Here is a 16,372-nt window from a genome sequence, read left to right as displayed (position 1 = left end):
TCTGATGTCTAAGAGCTCAATAAAACTTCATGGATTTGAATTAAATTTATCGGCTACCATGCTGGCACTAGGAAAGGGAGAGATTAAAAATAAATGGAAATTGGTACTGCCTTCTGGGGACATCTGTGATGATGGGTCATCTATGAAGATACTTATCTACCATTTTGTTAAGCATTTTTACTGTAAGGTTAAGAAATATGTGCTACAGTCCACGAGGTTGCAAAGAGTCAGACACGACTTTGCAACTGAACAACAAGAAACAAGACATCATTTTTCTCATTTTCTTTTTCATTGTTGGGTTTCATGTTTTTAAAATTTCTTCACAGTAAAATGTCTTGATTGAAAACACATCTTGAAATCAACACTTTCTCCTCTATTTCTATAACTGAGGACAGCGGTTGGGAGATGGGATACTTTTAATTTAATGTGCTTTGGGAGTAAGCCAGATTGGGGAGAGTAAAACAGCCTGTGTACATGGAGGGTTGGCTAATTTTTAAATAATTTCTTTTTCTCTTCCTGTGTTCAGACTTTAACAAGGCCATTATTTATAATCACAGAGGAGATTCCCTGTGAAATTCCCAAAGTGCAGTTATCATAAAACCATTAGGACTGAGTTGGGGATTATAGACAGCTCAGTGCAAGTCTGCGGTGGTCCACTATGCTGCCCCTTCCTCCTGCCACCCTGGCTGTCATCTCAAAGCCCCTGAAATCCCCTCTCCCCAGAAACAGCCTCTTTGTCCTCTGAAGAGTAATCCCTAAGAAGAACTCTGATCACTGTCTACCTTTTGATGTCATGATCCTCCGTAGACAAGGTCCTCGAAGGTAGATCTGTGTTGGTTCATCTTCACATGTATCTCACAGGGCATGTTACCCTGCATGTCTCATGATGAATACTCAGGTATTTGCCACATGTATGTGAGGTCGCTCAGTCTTGTCCGACTCTTTGCGACCCCATGGACTGTAGCCTACCAGGCTCCTCCGTCCATGGGATTTTCCAGGCAATAGTACTGGAGTGGATTGCCATTTCCTTCTCCAGGGGCTCTTCCCAACCCAGGGATCGAAGCCGGATCTCCCGCATTGTAGACAGATGCTTTACTGTCTGAGCCACTAGGGAAGTCCAATTTATTTCATCCATTTGCCACATAAATGGATGAAAATCTTCCAACTGACTTTATCATTATTAGTAGGTCATTTCTGAAGATTTTTTTTTTAAGAGAATAAGCTTTAAGATTTTCTGAAAAGCCATAGTTTCCTTTAAAATTTTTCCATAGAGTAAAATTCACTCTTTTGTTCAGTTTTTACACGTGCATGATTCGTGTAATCATCACCACAATCAGGATACAGGATAATTCCATCAGCCCAAACACTCCTTCCAGTTTCTTTTTAAATAGAAGACAGATGGTAGATGGTGAAGTCTGAGCATTATATTGCCAGATATCACTGCTCTGTATTTAGGTAACACCTTAGGCTAACAAAGCAGAATCCTTTCCCCCCTTTACACGTGGATAGCTCTGATTCTAGACTTGATGGGACAGCTGCATTTTCCCAGACCTCAGTGTTGACTGTCTTACTGGAGTAAATGGAATGGGAAGGCCTTTTGACCCAGTGAAACAACTTAACACTTCTGACTCTCATTTTTGTAGAAAAGTGTCCTGTGTATCCAACAGAGCTGGTATTTGCCCTGGACCAGTCCAACGATATCACAGAGCAGAGATTTAATGAAACGAGGGACATCATCACTTCTATTGTCAATGACCTTCACATCAGGGAAAGTAATTGCCCTGTGGGAGCCAGAGTTGTTGTGGTTTCCTACAACTCGGGCACCGGCTACCTAATCCGTGGGTCTGACTACCATAGCAAGAAGCAGCTTCTTCAGCTTCTCTCCCAAATGAAATATCAAAGTTCTGGGGAAGTCCGAGACATTGGGAATGCGATGAGGTTTGTGGCTCGGAACATCTTTAAGCGGACGCCTGCAGGAGCCAATGTGCAGAGAGTTGCTGTGTTTTTTAGCAACGGACAAGCTGCAAGCAGGTCGTCCATCATCACGGCCACCATGGAGTTCAGCGCCTTGGGTATCAGTCCTGCAGTCTTTGCTTTTAATGAAAAGGTTTACCTTGATGAGGCTTTTGGGGTAAGTACCTCCCTTGGCAGTGTCTTTATTTTTAGATACTGGTACTGGCAGAAAAGTAATACTGGGGAGTAGGAATCAAGTGGCCTCTTGACCCTCTGTGCAATTTTCATAGTTGTCTTGTTGCCAGAGTCCTTGAAATCCAATTTCTAGTAAACACTGAACCGAATGCATGTTATCTCCAATTAAAAATCGAGAAACTGAGGCCCAGATTGTTGAGTGACTTCTCCCATTTTGTGCAGCTACTAAGTAGCTAAATCAAGCTTTGAACTTGAGTTTGTCTGATAGAGAGGGCTGTCGGGCTTCTGCTGATCTAGTATTTCTCAAATCTGCCATCTGTTGGCTGTGTCTCATTGAACAACTGGTCTTAACCTGTCATGGGTGAAGTTTAAGGGACTTTTGAACCCTTAATGTTGTGTAAAACTTTAATGTGTATGAACCTTTCTCCCAAGAGGAGTTCCGTCCTTTTTGGATTCACAGGTTCTCATGGGATCTGTGCTTCCCTCTTTCTCCTGCCAAATATAAGAACTTCTCCATCTACTGTTCTACTGTTATAAAATATGTTCATATTAGCCATGAAATACGTGCTCCTGAAGCTGGTGGAAGCCATTATGTTGCCCAAGAGATTATAAAGATCTATTTTACACAAATACACATATGTGGGTACATGCTAATTCGCTTTAGTTGTGTCCAACTCTTTGTGACCCTATGGACCATAGCCCATCAGGCTCCTCTGTCCATGGGATCCTCCAGGCAAGAATACTGGAGTGGGTTGCCATGTCCTTCTCCAGGGGATCTTCCTAAGCCAGGGATCAAACCCACGTCTCTCACATGTTCTGCACTGGCAGGCGGGTTCTTTATCACTAGTGCCAACTGGGAAGCCCACAAATACACATATTTCTACTATAAAAAGAAACGCCCTCTATAACATGAAGAGATTTAATCTGCTCATAAGAAAAACACAATTTTTTTAAAAAATAGGAGCCATAGAGTCACAGTAGATCCTGACAGAAAGAATTGTAGAAAGTTGAAGTATTTTTATAAAAATATGACCTCCCAATATAGATTATTTATTTGTTTTCTTATGGTATGTGCCCCCCCACTGGAGTATAGGGTAGAGGGTTCATCTGCTTTGTCTATTTCTGTATCCCCAGCACCTAGAATGCTACCTATTTGACATTGTATGCACCCAATGAATGTTTGTTGAATGAACAAATGAATGAAGAGCATGTGGTTGACTCCTGTGAATAAACTTACTTGATTTACCAGGGTTGCAATTAATGTTCTGGGCTTCCCTGATAGCTCAGTTGGTAAAGAATCCTCCTGCAATGCAGGAGACCCCAGTTCGGTTCCTGGGTCAGGAAGATCTGCTGGAAAAGGGATAGGCATTTAATGTTTGACCCAGGGGAGCAGCAAGATCAATACAAAATTATACCAAAGCATCCAGTTTCATAAAAATTGGAGAGTAGAAATGTAGGAGCTACTTTCTAACTATAAGGCTGGAATGATTATAAATATTTCAAAATGCTCAGCACTTTACAGAAAAACAGAGGGGGTGGTTTTTCTGATCTGTTAATTTCTTGAGGGGGAAGAAACAAAAGCAGGAGCATGTCTGTGGATTGACAGATCCACTCATCACCTGAGAATAATTTATTTCTTCCATATAATCAAAGTATCTGTGGTGCATTGTGCCTCATACAAACTAAATGCCCAATATACAGTCATTGAGTCACTGAATGAATAAATGAATGAATAAATTGAAGTACAGTTGATTTATATATTGTGTTAATTTCTGCTGTACAGCAAAGAGATCCAGTTACACATATATAGTTATTCTTTTCCCATTATGGTTTATCACGATATTGAATATAGTGTCCTGTGCTATACAGTAGGCTCTTGTTGTTTATCCATCCTACATATGAGAGTTTGCATCTGCTAACCCCAAACCCCCAATCCTTCCCTCCTCTGCACCCCCTCGGCAACCACAAGTCTTTTCTCCATATCTATGTGTCCGTCTCTGTACATACGTTCATTTGTGCTGTGTTTTAGATTCCACATATAAGTGATATGATATTTGTTTTTCTCTGGGTCCATCCATGTTGCCGGAAATGGCATTAGTTCATTCTTTTCTATGGCTGAGTAGTATGGAATAGACTTTTTTCTTTTGAACGTTTTATTTTGTATTGGGGTATAGCCGATTAACAATGTTGTGATAGTTTCAGGTGAACAGTGAAGGGATGTATGACTGGAATAGACTTTCAGTTGGAATTTGTGATCAGGGAAATCCAGTTGACATCTGAAAGATGCACCTTTTTCTATTAATAGATAGAATAATTGGGTGGAAATAGTGATGTGCATGCGTGCTAAGTCACTTCAGTTGTGTCTGACTCTTTGCAACCCTATGGGCTATAACCTGCCAGGCTCCTCTGTCCATGGAATTCTCCAGGGAAGAGTACTGGACTGGGTTGCCATGCCCTCCTCCAGGGCATCTTCCTGACCTAGGGATGGAACCCACATCTCTTATGTCTGCTGCATTGGCAGGCGGGTTCTTTACCACTAGCGCCACCCGGGAAGCCCAGAAACAGTTGGAATCACTACTTAAAGAAGTGAAAAGTAACTTGTGAATGTAAAATTTCTACAGGACCCAACTCTGGAAGCTGATGTATAGCACATAATCAGCTGGTGCATAATCAGAAATGTGTAAAAATTCAATGCAGAATTGCAGGCTTGGAGATAGGAATGAGGTTTTAATATCTAACCCAGTGAGTGAATCTTGTAGTTATCTTGTGGCAGTTTTCTTATAAAATTGAGCTGCTGATACAGTTTCTACGTTTCCTTGGGTTATGTTTAGGATCAGAGGGGGGATAGTTGTGTGTGTGTGTGTGTGTGTGTGAGTGTGTGTGTTTGTATGCGTGTGTGTACATGAGGATGCATCGACTAGAGCAATGAGCGACAATGCAAGGTGATGGTGCCCAGTCAGATGTTTTTCAAACTCTTGAAGTGGGTGCACAGTGAATTCTTGATGATGTTACCAAGTCCAAGCTTGCTCTGCTTGTTGAACAACAGGCCAGTAAATCTGGAGACAAGGTGTTGAGGCAAGTTGTAATGACTTTATTTGGAAAACTAGCAGACCAAGAAGATGGCAGACTAATGTCTCAAAATAACCTCAAAAAAGCCATCTTATTGGGGTCTGAAGGCCAGTTTCTTCCATAGAACACAGAGGGGAGATGGGAGGTGAGGAAGTAAAGTAAAAAGGCCACTAATCTTGCAAATGTCTCCTGCAATGGTCAGCCTCAGGTAGGGGATGTGTTAATTTCTTCTTTCTTGCAGCCATTCACAGGCGGACAGAATCACCTGTGGCTCTGAACAAAGACACTTTGGTTTAACATTCAGGCAGAGGGTCAGGGTTCCCCAAGGCAATTATGTGTGGACAGTATCCTTTCAGTGAACAAAAGCAATGGGAAGCAAATGTTAACGTTAAAGAAACAGATTCTCCCCTGTAACAATGATGACTAAAGAAAACAATCAAATGAGCATATATTTCTTTTTCAATGCAGTTTGACGACACAGGAACATTTCAGGTGCTTTCTGTTCCTCCAAATGGGGAATATGATCCATTAGAAAGGCTTCGGAGCTGTACACTTTGCTATGGTAAGACTAATGAAAAAGAATGGGCTGAAACACTTAAATGCCTTCTGGGTGAGTTATTAAATCTATCTTTATCAAAGGTTTTTTATTGTAGATTCTATTTTAAGTTTTTCAGTCTTTCAACACCATATGTCAGGGTTTCAACCTCTGTAATGTTGGAAGTTTCCATAGAATGTAAAAATTAGTTTAGAAGATTATCCCAGTTGATTTGGCTCTTCCTGGGGACGATTTGATAGTTTGTATCAAATGCTTCTAAAATATTAAAAATATTTTCTAAATGAGTTTGGACATGAATTATAGACTTCAAATATACATGTTACTTATACCTACTTTTAACAAAGATGTTCCCAAATTGTCTGCTAGTGGTCATAGAAATTATGAAGACGTTGAAAATTCCTTAGTAATTTAAATGATGAGGTACTGAAGTTGAAGAGGTATTGATCAGATGATTCATTTTTGATAATCAGTTCCTTATTCACTGGAAGATCTCAACCAACAGTGTCTCCTTGTGCCAACACTGAACCAATGATGAATCTCTGTGTTTTCAGATAAATGTTTTCCAGATATTTGCAAGAAAGAAATTGTCTTACCTGAAAATTCATACATGGATGTCGCCTTCCTCTTAGACAATTCTAGAAATGTAGCAAGTGATGAGTTTAAGGATATGAAAGCCTTGGTGAGCTCAATGCTTGACAACTTTGAAATTGCCTCAGACCCTATAGTCTCAGACTCTGGTGATAGGATTGCCTTGTTGAGCTATTCTCCTTGGGACAGGAGAGAGAAGAAGGTGGTAAAAACAGAGTTTGAGTTTACAACTTATAACAGTCAAGCTCTGATGAAAAGGTACATTGAGACTAACCTCCAACAGCTAAATGGGGAAGCCACCATTGGTCATGCCCTACTGTGGGCCGTGGAGAATCTCTTCCCAGCAACGCCCAAGCTAAGAAAATACAGGGTCATCTTTGTGGTCTCCGCTGGAGTGAATCGTGAGAGAAAGGAATTCTTGAAGAAGATGGCTCTGAGGGCCAAGTGTCAAGGCTATGTCATATTTGTGATTTCCGTGGGTTTGACACCCGAGGAGGAGATGGAGGAGCTGGCCAGCCACCCGCTTGATCACCATCTGCTACAGCTGGGGAGAATTCATAAACCAAATCTGGATTATGTTGTGAAGTTTTTAAAGCCGTTTGTGTACTCAGTGAGACGTAAGTCACTGTTTTTTTTTTAACCTCTTTGTTTTAATAAATTAGTGTTTGTTAATAGTATTGATAACCCAAGATATCTCTGTATCTATAGCTTACCCAAATATATGAATTAGGTGGTGAAAGGCTGACAGGGATACGACACATCTTGGTTATACCCTATTTATACCTGGGTCATGAGCTCTCTTTCACGATAGAATGTCTCTTAGCCAAAAATCTCAGCACTAGAAAGCACAGAGTGACTTCAGCTCTCCTAAACCACACTTACTCAACCTAAACAAGTTCTTGCAGGTTGGTCTCCAGGTTGAACATTTAAATAAAAGTGTTCCCTGCTACACCTGGTTTATTTCCAATCTTGGCATACCTGGAGACCTGTGTGCACGTGCTGCCCTCCAAAAGTCTAAGCATACAAATCACACAGGAATCTTGTCAGAATGCAGGTTCTGGCTCAGCACGTGTAGGGTGGAACCTGAGATTCTACGTTTCTAACAGGCTCCTCAGCAATGTCAGTGCTTCTGGTCCACAGATCACACTTAGAGTAGCAACGTTCTGGGCCAGTGCACTACAAAGTGTCATCCATTGGACAGTGTTAGTCCATAAGCTGAAGAGTAAGGAGAGAAATACACAAATTGATAGTACTCATCTAGAAACTTTTAGAGCAGTTTGACATGGCCACATTATACAAATGTAAGAATGTGTACTTTGACTCACTGAACAAAAGATAAACCAAAAGGATCAGTCTGCAAAGGGCTGGAAGTAAAAATACCTTGTCCTTCACCACAAGTGGTTCAAGAAATGCCCTTTCCAGACAGACAGTTCTCAGCTGGGGATGACTTTGCCTCCTAGATAACATTTGGAAATACCTGGAGACATTTTTATTTGTCACAACTGAGGGACAGGATACTACTGGTGTTTAGTGGGTAGAGACCAGTGCATCCATGCTAAGTCACTTCAGTCGTGTCCAACTCTTTGCGACGCTATGGACTGCAGCTCGCCAGGTTCTTCTGTCCATGGGATTCTCCAGGCAAGCATACTGGAGTGGGTTGCCCTGCCCTCCTCCAGGGGATCTTTCCAACCCGGGGACTGAACTTGCTTCCCTTATGTCTCCTGCATTGCCAGGCTGGTTCTGTACTACTAGCACCGCCTGAGTAGAGACCAGGGATGCTGCTAAACGTCCGACAATGCACAGGGTGTTTCCCCCACAATAAGGAACAATCCAGCCCCAAGTGTGAATAGTATTGAGGTTGAGAAACCCTGCTCTAGAAGATCCCATGAAATCAGAGCTGAACCTCTTCTTTCTGAGAATCTGACATGTGTAGAGTTAGGTTCTGCTGGAACCAATTCCACCACCTTAGGATTCCAGAGTCACCCTAGTATTCAAGGAATCTCTAACACTACCATGGTGACAACATCTTGGGAGTTCACTCTCCATTGCAGAAGGAGCTTCTCCTTTTTCCTGCAATTCATATTTGATTGGAGAATCCAATAATTGCCCCTTTGAGAATATCATGTTATTTCTTTAACTCTAAATCCTTCCATTGTAATGCACCATTATATTATGAAAGAAGAAAGGAAAAGTACTTCCAAGTAAATGTTGATACTGACTTTCCTGTGAGAGTTTTTTATTTTATAGTCATTGAAAGAGTTATTTTAGACAGACTATGATATGTTGCTCTTATGCATATACAAAAAGGGAATATACAGGTAGTGCTAGTGGTAAAGAACCCGCCTACCAATGTGGCAGACATAAGAGATGCGGGGTCTGTCCCTGGGTTGGGAAGATCCCCTGGAGGAGGGCATGGCAACCCACTCCACTATTCTTGCCAGGAAAATCCCATGGACAGAGGAACGTGGCAGACTACAGACCATGGGGTCACAGAGAGTCGGACACAACTGAGCATGCGTGTGTACATACATGGAATAGACTTGGTTAAAGCATTCTGAAAACTTCGTATTCAAAATTTGATCTTGTGAGTTCTTTCTTAAGACTCATCAATAGCCATCTTTTCCCACGCGATATTGTTCTTTATGCCATCGAGACCTTTTTTGTCTTCTTAAAAGTCTTTTTATTGGAGTATGTTGTGTTAGTTTCAGGAATATAGCAAAGTGAATGTTATACATATACATATACGTACATATATGTGCACATACATATACACTTGTTTTTAGATTCTTTTACATACAGGTCATTACAGAATTCCCTGTGCTATACAGTAGATCCCTATTAGTTATTTATTTAATATATAGTAGTATGTATATGTCAATCCTAACCTCCCAACTCTCACCCTTCCTGATAATCATCATGGAGCAGCACTTTAAAAAGACTCCACAAAACAACCTCAAACTGGTCTTGCTGGCCTGCTAAGTTAGGCTTCACTGTTTTTCGAGCTGGCTTTTCCGTGATTGCCATCTGAGCCGTGTTGTTAAAGGTGTGGCATTCACTGCCTTCCCATATCCACTTGATTTGTAGAGGTTAAAAGCCTCTGTTACTACCAAGAGTTTTTTGCTACGATTCAACAAGTTTTGGGGCTGGCACGTTTACTGTTCCCGCACGCACAAGCGATGACAATGGCATCACAGTTCCTTCCTCATCAACAACAACCGTCAACCTCAGTTAATCAGAAGACAGTTTCATTTCAAAGAAACAGAAATACTGCTCATCTTAGAACCAGACAAATATGATTATTATAAAACCGTAAGCATTTGCACATGTTTTCATGGAGTCTTTGATCCTTCAATGGTCAAAGGTCTCCTTTCACTGAAACTGATTTATTTTCCTGAATAAGGAGGGAAATTATATACTTCTCAGTATCCCACAGTTTACAGACCAACAATAGGAAGAGGTAAGGATATATTATTTAGGTCAGTAAGCTAAAATCTTTCCTGGAACTATTTCCCTGCTAGGAAATCAGTGTTAATTAGTGCAGAAACACAGACATAGCATTATGTAATAAAACATTTATGTCTTCTATATTTCAGCTATTAGCATAAGTCTGAGTGAAGAAAGTATTATAGAATTAGAATAAAAATTTCCTTAGATCATGTCAGCCTGAACATAGGGAAATCAAATGTCTCTGGCTCACAATGAACTCTTAAAATGAACAATTTGAGGAGGTCCCTGGTAATTCTCTGGCTGAAAAATATTCTATAATCAAATTCTGAATGCTATTTCCAGTTGCTACTATTTTCTGTTCTCACCCCAGCCAAATTGTGCTGAAGTATTTTAGTGACATTTATTGCTTCATGAAGATTCCTACTGCAGTTCTTTTCCCCTTAGCACATACAATTTATAGTTTAAAATTTAACTATCACTTTCCTCTCTCAATAGGAGGATTCAATCAGTACCCACCACCAGAGCTTGAGAACATCTGCAAACTCATTGATTCAGAAGACGAGGAAAATCGAGGCATCGGTCTCCCGTGAGTTGGAAAGCTCTGATATTTATCAGTGACCTTGGATTGACTGAGCAGTGTGTAACTGGCTGATGGCAGGTATTAGGTGGAGGAAGCTGACGAGGTCTCTGACGGAAGGCTCTTCATTTGTCCCACAATCTGCAGCAGAAGTTACACATCAAGCATGCTTTCTGGATTGACAGATTTTATGACATCCTCATTAGCTTATTGCAATTTTGCTTTAAAATTCATGGTTTCCTCAGAAATTTCCATATTGAAATTTTGCCCCAAAATAGAACCCAGAATTCAGCCTCAACCTATCTCAACCTCACTTCCCATCTCTCTGCATCATGAGCACAGAGTTCTGGCTACACTGGACTCTTGTCTGCCTTGGGTGAACTGCTGTTCTACCCTTCTGGACCTCTGGTCACACTCCCTGAGCCCTTGTTCCTCCCAGGGAAGCCATACCATCCCTCAATGCCCTGATTGAAGCCGTTTCCTCTTCGAAGCCCATCTTTACTCTCAGCCAAAATCCAGAGTTCTTCCTTTCTTAATTTTACACCTCTGCTGAGGCATTTATTACAATTTATCCCATTGTCTTGTCTTCCTGAAGCCTGGGTTCCATGTGCTTCGTTGTTTCATTCCAAAATCATAGTATGAAAGACCCCCATGACATCATTGCATATGCAAATATTTGTTTTTAGTTGCTAAGTCATGTCTGACTCTTCGTGACCCCATGGACTGTAGCCCATGAGGCTCCTCTGTCCATGGGATTTCCCAGGCAAGAATACTGGGGTGTGTTGCCATTTCCTTCTCCAGAGGATCCTCCTGACCCAGGGATTGGATCCACATTTGCATTTGCAGGTAGACTTTTTTTTTTTTTTTTACCACTGAGCCATCAGGGAAGCCTGAACATGTAAACAATTTTCTTTAAATTTTTATTTATGAATGAATACACAAATAATTAATCTGAATGGATCTTGAACCTCAGCTAGAATGAGAATAGCCTATTTGGTTGCTCTGTGCTTCTCTATTGCACAGACCTTGGATCCCTGACTGTAGCCTATGAAAGCCCAGAGTTAGGCCCATAATGGCCCTGCCTGGTCACATGGCAATTAAGTAAAGAGCTTCTCAGAATAGATGCAGTCTTCCCCATATATCCAGGAGCAAAATGGCAAGATTAAAGTGTTCCTGTCATGTCGGTAGTTTAACAAGGAGCATCTATCAGCTCACACCTCCTGAAGGACAATATGGCACTGATGCCCTATGAAGCAATGTTTCCTAATGTGGAATAGACAATAATCTTATTTAAAGGAAAATCCATTCTTACAGAACTATATTCTAACATAATGTCATTTAGGCATGTACAAAAATAAACTATCTGAATACTATATGTGTGTAGTTCCTAAGCAACTATCAAACAAAAACAAATTTGTACATCAAACCGAAGGAAATTCAATAAGACACTAATTTAATGTATTGGATGATTCTGTTTTGCCAAAATAGAATTCCTAAAAACAAAAAAGCATTTATAGCCAAGACATGGAAGTTATCTAAATGTCCATTGACAGATGAATGGTTAAGAAGATGTGGTACACACACACACACACACACACACACACACACACGATGGAATATTACTCAGCCATAAAAAATGAAACAATACCATTTGCAGCAACATGGATGGATCTAGAGGTTATCATACCAAGTGAAGTAAGCCAGACAAAGAGAAACAGATATCATATAATATTGGTTATATGTGGAATCTAAAAAAGTGATAGAAACGAACTTATTTACAGAACAGAAACAGACTCACAGACTTAGAAAATAAACTTGTGCTTACCAAAGGGGAAAGATCAAGGAGGTGGGATAAATTAAGAGTTTGGGATTAACATATACACACTGAAATTAAAGTGAAGTATATAAAATAAGTAATCAACAAGGACCTACAGTATAGCTCAGACAATGACACTCAATATCTTGTAGTGACCTATAATGGAAAAGAATCTCTATGTGTGTATATATATATATATATATATATATATATATATATACACACACACTCATATATATATGTATGTAACAGAATGTCCTTGCTGTACACCTGAAACTAACAAAACATTGCAAATTAACCATACTTCAATACATTTTTAAAACATAGTACATATTGGTAAGATATATAAAATATGATGCCTGCTGCACAGTCACCTCTGCTCTCAGCTTGCCTTCTTGATTCCCTGAGGCCTTGCTTCTCCAGCACTCGTCCTCACCTACACTGCCATAAAATGATCATTCCCACTCTATGTCATCATCTCATCTGGGTTTTGCTTGCTTTGAATGTCTTATGGATATATTATGTCAGACTTTATTTCCTTTCCTCTCTCAACAGTTCAAGTAGTGCCAGTGGGTGCCAAACACCAGTATCAGTGCAAATGTAAACATGGATTTGAAATTGCATATAGAGCTCTGGTAGCTTAGAGGGTAAAGCATCTGCCTGCAAGGTGGGAGACCTCGGTTTGATCCCTGGGTCGGGAAGATCCCCTGGAGAAGGGAAGGACAACCCACTCCAGTATTCTTGCCTGGAGAATCCCATGGACGGAGGAGCCTGGTAGGCTACAGTCCACAGGGTTGCAAGGAGTCAGACACGACTGAGCGACTTCACTCACTCACTCATAGAGCCATTAATAAAATAAGAATAAAATTATATTGAATATGTTTTTATAATCATCTAAATAAAAGCAAAAATATTTTCAAACTATCATTCTGACTCCAAAGAATGTAAATGTAAGTTCCATTTTAGGAGGGATGATGTCAATGAAATATGCTTTATATAGTCTTATTCCTCTCAGGGAAGTTGATAGTAACTTAAACAACTATATTCTAGGTTTTCTGTGGAGACTGATATCAGTCTGAGACACATTATTTGGTTTTCCCAAGTAACCTATGAGTTTCTTGTCATTTATCCAAAACTCAGTGACAAATTCAGTTCAGTTCAGTCGCTCAGTCATGTCCGACTCTTTGCGACCCCAAGGACTGCAGCATGCCAGGCCTCCCTGTCTATCATCAACTCCCACAGATTGCTCAAACTCATGTCCATTGAGTCGGTATATTCTCTGTCATCCCCTTCTCCTCCTGCCTTCAATCTTTCCCAGCAACAGGGTCTTTTGAGTCAGTTCTTCTCATCAGGTGGCCAAAGTATTGGAGTCTCAGCTTCAGCATCATTCTTTCCAAAGAATATTCAGGACTGATTTCCTTTAGGATGGACTGGTTGGATCTCCTTGCAGTCCAAAGGACTCTCAAGAGTCTTCTCCAACACCACAGTTCAAAAGCATCAATTCTTCTGCACTCATCTTTCTTTATGGTCCAACTCTCACATCCGTACATGACTACTGGAAAAGCCATAGCCTTGACTATACAGACCTTTGTTGGCAAAGTAATGTCTCTGCTTTAACTTTCCTTCCAAGGAGTAAGTGTCTTTTAATTTCATGGCTGCAGTCACCATCTGCAGTGATTTTGGAGCCCAAGAAAATAAAGTCAGCCACTGTTTCTACTGTTTGCCCATCTATTTGCCATGAAGTGATGGGACCAGATACCATGATCTTAGTTTTTTGAATGTTGAGTTTTAAGCCAGCTTTTTGACTCTCCTCTTTCACTTCCCAAGAGCCCAAGAGGCTCTTTAGTTCCTCTTCACTTTCTGTCATAAAGGTGGTATCATCTCCATTTCTGAGGTTACTGATATTTCTTCCAGCAATCATGATTCCAGCTTGTGCTTCATCCAGCCTGGAATTTTGGATGATGTACTCTGCATATAAGTTAAATAAGCAAGGTGACAATATACAGCCTTGACATACTCCTTTCCCAATTTGGAACTGGTCTGTTGTTCCATGTTCGATTCCAACTGTTGCTTCCTGACCTGCCTGCAGATTTCTCAGGAGGCAGGTCAGGTGGTCTGGTATTCCCATCTCTTTAAGAATTTTCCACAGTTTGTTGTGATCCACACAGTCAAAGGCTTTTGTGTAGTCAATAAAGCAGAAGTAGATGTTTTTCTGGAACTCTCTTGCTTTTTCTATGATCCAACAGGTGTTGGCAATTTGACTGGTTCTTCTGCCTTTTCTAAATCTAGCTTAAACATCTGAAAGTTCTCGGTTCACATACTGTTGAAGTCTCGCTTGGAGAATTTTGAGCATTACTTGGCTAGCGTGTGAGATGAGTGCGATTATGCATTAGTTTGAACATTCTTTGGCATTGCCTTTGATTTGTTTCATTTGATTTATTTCAAAGTATTAAATCATATTTAATAGGCTCTAAGTAAATGGGGGGAAAGGGGAGGATAACTGGGAATTTACAAAAATGTATCAGTATATGCTTTTTAAGAAATGAAGTATAGTTGATTTACAATATTATATTAGTTTCTGGGGTACAGCACAGTGATTCAGTACTTTTACAGATTATATTCAAAGTTATTACAAGATAATAGCTATAAGTCCCTGTGCTATACAAAATATTCTTGTTGCTTATCTATTTTATACATAATAGCTTCATATCTCTTAATCCCATACCACTAACCTGCCCCTGCCCCCTACCTTCTCCCCTCTGCTAATCACTAGTTTTTTCCTCTGTGTCTGTGAATCTGTTTCAGTTTTGCATATACATTAATTTGTACTATTTTTTATATTCCACACATAAACAATACCATACAGTATTTGTGTTTTTCTCTCAGACTTACTTCAGTTCAGTTCAGTCGCTCAGTCGTGTCTGACTCTTTGCGACCCCATGAACTGCAGCATGCCAGGCCTCCCTGTCCATCACCAACTCCCGGAGTTCACCCAAACCCATGTGCATTGAGTTGGTGATGCCATCCAGCCATTTCATCCTCTGTTGTCCCCTTCTCCTCCTGCCCCCAATCCCTCCCAGCATCAGGGTCTTTTCCAATGAGTCAGACTTACTTAACTAAGTATTAATATTCTCCAAGTCTATTCATTTACCTTCAAGTGGCAATATTCCATTCTTTTTATGATTAGGTTTTATTCCATCATATATATATATACCACATCTTCTTAAACCAATCATCTGTTGATGGGCACTTGGGTGCTTCCATGTCTTGGCTATTGTAAATAATACTGCTATGAACATTGTGATGCATGTATCTTTTTGATTAGTATTTTTTAGTGATTTTGTTTTCTTCTTATATATGCCCAGGAGAAGAATTGCTGGATCATATGGAAACTCTCTTTTTGTTTTTTTAAGGAAACTCCATACTGCTCTGCCAAATGGCTGTACCAGTTTACATCTCCACTCAGTGTACAAGGGTTCCCTTTTTCTTTTTTAATTTAAATTTATTTATTTTAATTGGAGGCTAATTACTTTACAATATTGTATTGGTTTTGCCATTCATTAACATGAATCCACCACGGGTGTACACGTGCTCCCCATCCTGAACCCCCCTCCCACCTCCCTCCCCGTACCATCCCTCTGGGTCATCCCAGTGTACCAGCCCCAAGCATCCTGTATCATGCATTGAACCTGGACCGGCAATTCGTTTCTTATATGATATTATACATGTTTCAATGCCATTCTCCCAAATCATCCCACCCTCTCCTTCTCCCACCGAGTCCAAAAGACTGTTCTATACATCTGTGTCTCTTTTGCTGTCTCGCATACAGAGTTATTGTTACCATCTTTCTAAATTCCATATATATGCATTAGTATACTGTATTGGTGTTTTTCTTTCTGGCTTACTTCACTCTGTATAATAGGCTCCAGTTTCATCCATGTCATTAGAACTTATTCAAATGTATTCTTTTTAATGGCTGAGTAATACTCCATTGTGTATATGTACCACAGCTTTCTTACCCATTCATCTGCTGATGGACATCTAGGTTGCTTCCATGTCCTGGCTATTATAAACAGTGCTGTGATGAACATTGAAGTACACGTGTCTCTTTCAATTCTGGTTTCCTCGGTGTGTATGCCCAGCAGTGGGATTGCTGGATCATAAGGCAGTT

General features: G+C 40.3%; 1 protein-coding gene across 4 annotated transcripts in view; it reads left to right on the top strand.

The window, feature by feature from the left end:
* Positions 1–16,372, top strand: part of COL6A5 (collagen type VI alpha 5 chain) — a 161,387-nt gene that overhangs the window by 96,674 nt on the left and 48,341 nt on the right. For all 4 annotated transcript variants that reach the window (XM_025294091.3, XM_044948525.2, XM_044948537.2 and 1 more), the window contains exons 33-36: positions 1,644–2,131; positions 5,686–5,779; positions 6,325–6,978; positions 10,304–10,394. In XM_025294091.3, coding sequence (XP_025149876.3) covers positions 1,644–2,131; positions 5,686–5,779; positions 6,325–6,978; positions 10,304–10,394 — 1,327 coding nt within the window. The remainder of the gene's footprint in view (positions 1–1,643; positions 2,132–5,685; positions 5,780–6,324; positions 6,979–10,303; positions 10,395–16,372) is intronic.

This window comes from Bubalus bubalis, chromosome 1 (genome assembly GCF_019923935.1).
Source record: "Bubalus bubalis isolate 160015118507 breed Murrah chromosome 1, NDDB_SH_1, whole genome shotgun sequence".
Lineage (NCBI taxonomy): Eukaryota > Metazoa > Chordata > Mammalia > Artiodactyla > Bovidae > Bubalus > Bubalus bubalis.
Note: the sequence above shows the minus strand (reverse complement) of the source record. Positions and strands in the feature narration are given on the sequence as shown.